Below are 5,178 nucleotides of genomic sequence, written 5' to 3'. Positions count from 1 at the left end.
TTTGTATCGCTTTTTTTTTAATGAAATAGGAGCCTAGGCTCCTTATATATATATATATATATATATCAGAAGATGGAGGTTGCAGGGTTTGCTCTGGTGACTAAACGGTGATTAAAGGATTTGGACAATGCCATTGGATAGCTCCTTCGTCGAGGCTCTTGCCGGCTGAAATAGCTCTAGTATTTCTAAAACATGTTTGTTCTTGCAAGTTTTTCACGATTAGTTGAATATTTGTGGTGATTATAACTTCCTCAAGAAAGAAAATAAGAAAAATGGCAAGCCTGTAATCTTTATCTCTGATGTTGAATGTAATATCCTTGCTTCTTCTTGTCAGCTTGTGCTGGTTGGTAAGTTCCTTTATGGTCACCCCAAACTTGAGGTCATTCGTAAAGAAGTTGAGTTAATGCGTTTGACTAAGAGCTGGAAGATTGGTCTTTTAGATGGGAGGCATATTCTGATTCAATTAAACGGTGATGAGGATTATGCTCGTCTGCTTGCTTGTAGGTTGTGAGGATTTACAATAGAGCTATGAAAATCCCGAAATGGACCGTGGACTCAATCCTCAAACAGAACCACCTACTATTCTGGTTTAGATTCATTTTACAGGTTTGATGTTACATCAATCACAAGATACTTTTCTCAATTGCAGCTATATATGGGAAGCCTTTAAAGATGGATACACCCACGTTTACTCTTTCTAGACCATCAGAGGCAAAGGTCCTGGTTGAGAGGGACGATACAAAACCCTTCCTAGAGGAGGTATGAATAGGTTCAACTTATCAAGGGTATTGGTTGCGTGTGGTAATTGAGCAATACCACTGCTATTTTTCTCAATGTCGTATGTTTGGTCACTCTAACAATCTCTGCTATCATTTACACCCCAATTTAAAACATGTGCATATTAATGTTACGTCTGAGGTTATTACAGAGAAACAAAATGATGTGCCTTTGGTCATGGATTTTGTTGACCCCTCAGGTCAACTCAATAAAGATAATAAAATTTTTGACAATTTACAAAATGTTTCTACTGCAGATGAGGCTCCTTTGGTCGAGGAGCTTGTTGATGCTTTACCTTTTGGTTGATAGAGCTGGTCGGGATTTTCCTTCTAACGATGTTGATAATTTGAGGGGTGTTAATGAGGGTGCGGTGAACCCCGTTGGGGTGGATGATAGGGTGTTAGAAGCTAATGCCAAGCTTGAGCAGGAAAAATAAAATAAAATAAAGGGAAGAGGAAGAATGAACTAATGCATTTGAATGAAGGGAACATCAACACTGAAGGTAGTTATTATTCGGATGGTGGTCAGCTACACACTCACACTAGATTTTTTGCATCTAGGAGGGGTGTGCTGAAACATCATGTTTAACATCAAGATTTGAAAAATTATGGGAGTAGAAGACCCTTACTCTCTTAATAGAATGAAACACTTTTGCAGGGTCAATAAACTTTTTATTTTTGAGATTTTAGAACCTTTGGTGGTAGTTAATAAAGATAAAATTCTGAGGAAATTTAAGCACCACATACATTTTTGTAATAAAAATAACAAAATTTGGGTCTTCTAGAAACCCCAAGCCAACCTATCCAAAGTTAAAGATGATGATCAATTTGTACTTGTTTCATTTTTTATGAATGATTTGCATGGTTGTGCCACTCTTGTTTATGCTAGTTCCAATCTTCAAGATAAATCCACATTGTGAAATAAATTGGTTCATATGGGGGAGATGATAACATGGAATTAGGCGGTTGGTGGAGACTTAAACATGATTATGAAGCCTTCTAAAAAATTGAGTGGTGGGAGGTGTGACTTATCTCTCTCATCAATAAGTTCTGCGACAAAATTTCTAATGTTGATCTTTATGACCTGGGTTTCTCTGACCCACCTTTCACTTGAAGGAGGGGCTAACTTTCCAAAGGCTTGACATATTTTTTGGTGATGACCATTTTTAAAATTATTTCACTGTCTCCTCTATCCAACATCTTAATTTTGCCGCCCTTGATCATAATCCTATTTTACTTACCCTGGCTTTCCTTACTAAACCATCTAACTTCTGATTTCTCACTATATGATATTCCATGAATCCTTTTTAAATTTTATTGAGCAGGCATGTAGGTTTGAGGGTGCAGGTAGCCCTTGGCACCTACTCTGGAAACAACATAAAAAGGTAGCCATATAACTTAGAAGTTGGAATTGGCTGGTTTTTTGAAAATGTTCACAACAAGGTGATGGAGGCACAAAAAGTGGTCGACTCTCTTGAATCTCAGAATAATTGTGGGTCTGACCTTGTGGAGGATTTGGCTTATGCCCATAAGACATTACTTGAAGTTATATCTCTAAAGGAAAGCATGTTAAAACAAAAGGCCAACGATACTCTTTTTGCTGATGAAGACATAAATACTAATTATTTTCATGCCACTTTTAAGCACAAGAGGAACATGAATGTCATATTTAAAATTAAGGATATTAATCGGGGCTTGATCCCTGATTCTAAGGAAATTGGTATGAGTGTTGTTCATTATTTCACTGGCCTTTTTGATTCTACCTTGCTTGTCCCCCCTGTGGAGTCTTATCTTTTCTTAAGAGAAAGGTATTATGTCTCTAACCTTTCACTATGTAATGTTCCCACTAAGGAAGAGATTTTTAATGTGTTGCAGGACATCAATAAGAATAAGGTTGCTAGCTCTGATGGCTTTACTTCTGATTTCTACTTAAAATGCTGGAAGATTATTAAAACGGGTGTGGTATTAGTTATTCAAAGATTTTTCCTGAGAGAATCCTAGTAAGTATTTCACCTATTCTCTTATTGTGCTTATTCCAAAAGGCAATGATAAATTGAATTGGGTTGACTTCTGGACCATATGCCTCACTAGTCACTTCAGTGATCTCTAAGGTGATCAGTAAAATTATCGTGTCAAGATTGCAACCACACTTATCCACATTTATCTCTCCCCAACACTTTACTTTTATTAGAGGCAGAAAAATAACTGATAATATACTTCTAGATCAAGAAATTTTTGAATATCTTGATAAAAAATGTAGAGGGGGGCAATATGGTGATTCAACTTGATACAAAAAAAGACTTTCAACACAATTAATTAGGATCTTATTTTAAATGTTTTGGTGGCTAGAGGTTTTCAAAGGAATTTTTGCATGCTTATTAAAAAGAGGTTGGAGAATAATTATTATAGTGTTTTGGTTAATGGTACATCTCATGGTTTTTTCTTTGCTAAAAGAGAAATAAAGCAAGGGGATTCACTCACTCTTACTATCTTTATTTTTGCATTTGATTACTTTTCACGTTTAATCAATATATTGCACAAGGAGCATCATTTGACTTATGCTGATGATGTTATTACCTTCATTAATGCTGGTAAGTCCTCAATCAAATTACTCACTAATAAGTTGGATAATTTTTAAAACACTTATGGGTTATTCTTTAATAAGTCAAAATGCCACATTTACAATGGGAAGTCTGTGAAGAAACATTTGGTCAGCTGGGCTACCAACTACACTGGTTGTTCCTCTGTTTCCCTCCCTCTAAAATATTTAGGTGTCAATCTCTTGAGAGGTAGAAGGAAACAAACACAAATATCTTTATTTCTAATGGTGATAGACTGACTTTGCTTAAGAGTGTTCTTCACAACATACCATCGTATGCTTTATAGGTTCTCAATCTTAAAAAGACCACTAAAAGTAATCTGGAGTGGATATTTAATAAATTTATTTGGGTTGGCAATGACTCTAGGAAAGTATGGGCTGTTTGGATTAAGGCTTGTAAGCCTAAGTTTGTTGGAGGCTTGAGCTTTAAGAGTTTCAATCACATTTATGAAAATAATATGTTCAAACTTTGGTTCAAATTTAGGCTGATGAGTCCTTATGGGCTAAATTTCTTTATCATAAATATTGTCATTCCACTTATTCTACTATTGTTAATTGGAAGACTAATGAATCAAAAATTTGGAAGGTTATACTTTGTGCCAAAGCAAAAGCCAATAAGTTTATTTATTGGGATCTTGGTGATGGTAACATATCCTTTTGGTATGATCACTGAGGGGTTGATAATTTGAGTGAACATCCACGCTTATTGCAATTTGTGGGTTTTGTGGTTTCTGGTTTTACGTGGAAGAGAATTGGAATGTGGAGAAAATAATTGAAATGGTGGGAGACAGAACTAAATTTATTTCCAAAATACCAATAAATAAACATAAAAATGATAGGCCTTTATAAAAAAAATAGATCCAATTTATCTATTACAAATATGTTATAAGAAGAATTGCTAAATTTTGATTCTTGGAAATGGGGGCATTTGATCTAGGATGTTTTTTTATCCCCGTCTATCCCCTTCTTTTTATGGTGGAACTTTCTTTCTATGCTGCCTTTTGATGACATCTTAAAACTTAAGGGTTTAAGGCTTGCATCTCAATGCCCATTGTGTAAGTGTGCCGAAGAAAATGCCACTCACCTTTATTTTCAATTCTCATGTATAGAGAAATCTGGTTTAAATTGGGGAAGCATTTTGGAGTGCCACTTCATTCTTGGAATCATGTGGATGATTGTCTTTTGGATTGGAAATCTGATATTCAAAATTGGTTTTTTTTATTGATTCTATGGTTTATTTGGTATGCTAGGAATAATTTCAAATATGAGATGTCCTCTCTCACTCCTCATATCACAGTTTCTTACATTCTTGCTTATTACTCTAAAGCTTGCAGAAGCCTGAAGCATGCTACCTCTAATATGCACCCAATGGAGGGCAAGAATCCAACTCTCTTTTGTTGGTCGGCCCCTCCTCTTGGCTGGGTTAAGGAAAATGTGGATGATAGGTGGACTTTAAATGGTGTTGGTGCTGGTGGAAATTTTTGGAATTCTCTTGGGAAATGCTTATGTTATTTTTCTTTTTCTTTTTCTATCACCTTCCTATTGAGGTAGAATGTCGGGTTATTTTGTTTGCATTATCTAATGTTGTCATTTTTAACTAATCCCTCTTTATGATCGAAACGGATTATACTCTACATTTGGACTTTATTTCTAGAAAAAAGGAGCATATATGGAATTTGATAATCAACCTTAACAGAACTTGGAGCATTATTGATACATATAAGTTTACTATTAAGTGGATTTTCATTTGTAGGGAAGGTAATTCACCTATTGATTGGCTTGCTAAGAGGGGTTATTTAGGGG

At 35.4% G+C, this 5,178-nt stretch overlaps 1 protein-coding gene across 1 annotated transcript in view; it reads left to right on the top strand.

The window, feature by feature from the left end:
• Positions 1–2,222: 2,222 nt before the first annotated feature.
• LOC110024103 overlaps positions 2,223–5,178 on the top strand; it is an 18,494-nt gene continuing 15,538 nt past the window's right edge. The window contains exon 1 of the mRNA XM_020723862.1: positions 2,223–2,584. Within this exon, the coding sequence (XP_020579521.1) occupies positions 2,223–2,584 (362 nt within the window). The remainder of the gene's footprint in view (positions 2,585–5,178) is intronic.

Source organism: Phalaenopsis equestris, unplaced genomic scaffold (assembly GCF_001263595.1).
Source record: "Phalaenopsis equestris unplaced genomic scaffold, ASM126359v1 Scaffold000246, whole genome shotgun sequence".
In the NCBI taxonomy this organism is placed as follows: Eukaryota; Viridiplantae; Streptophyta; class Magnoliopsida; order Asparagales; family Orchidaceae; genus Phalaenopsis; species Phalaenopsis equestris.
This window is presented reverse-complemented; position numbering and strand designations above follow the sequence as displayed.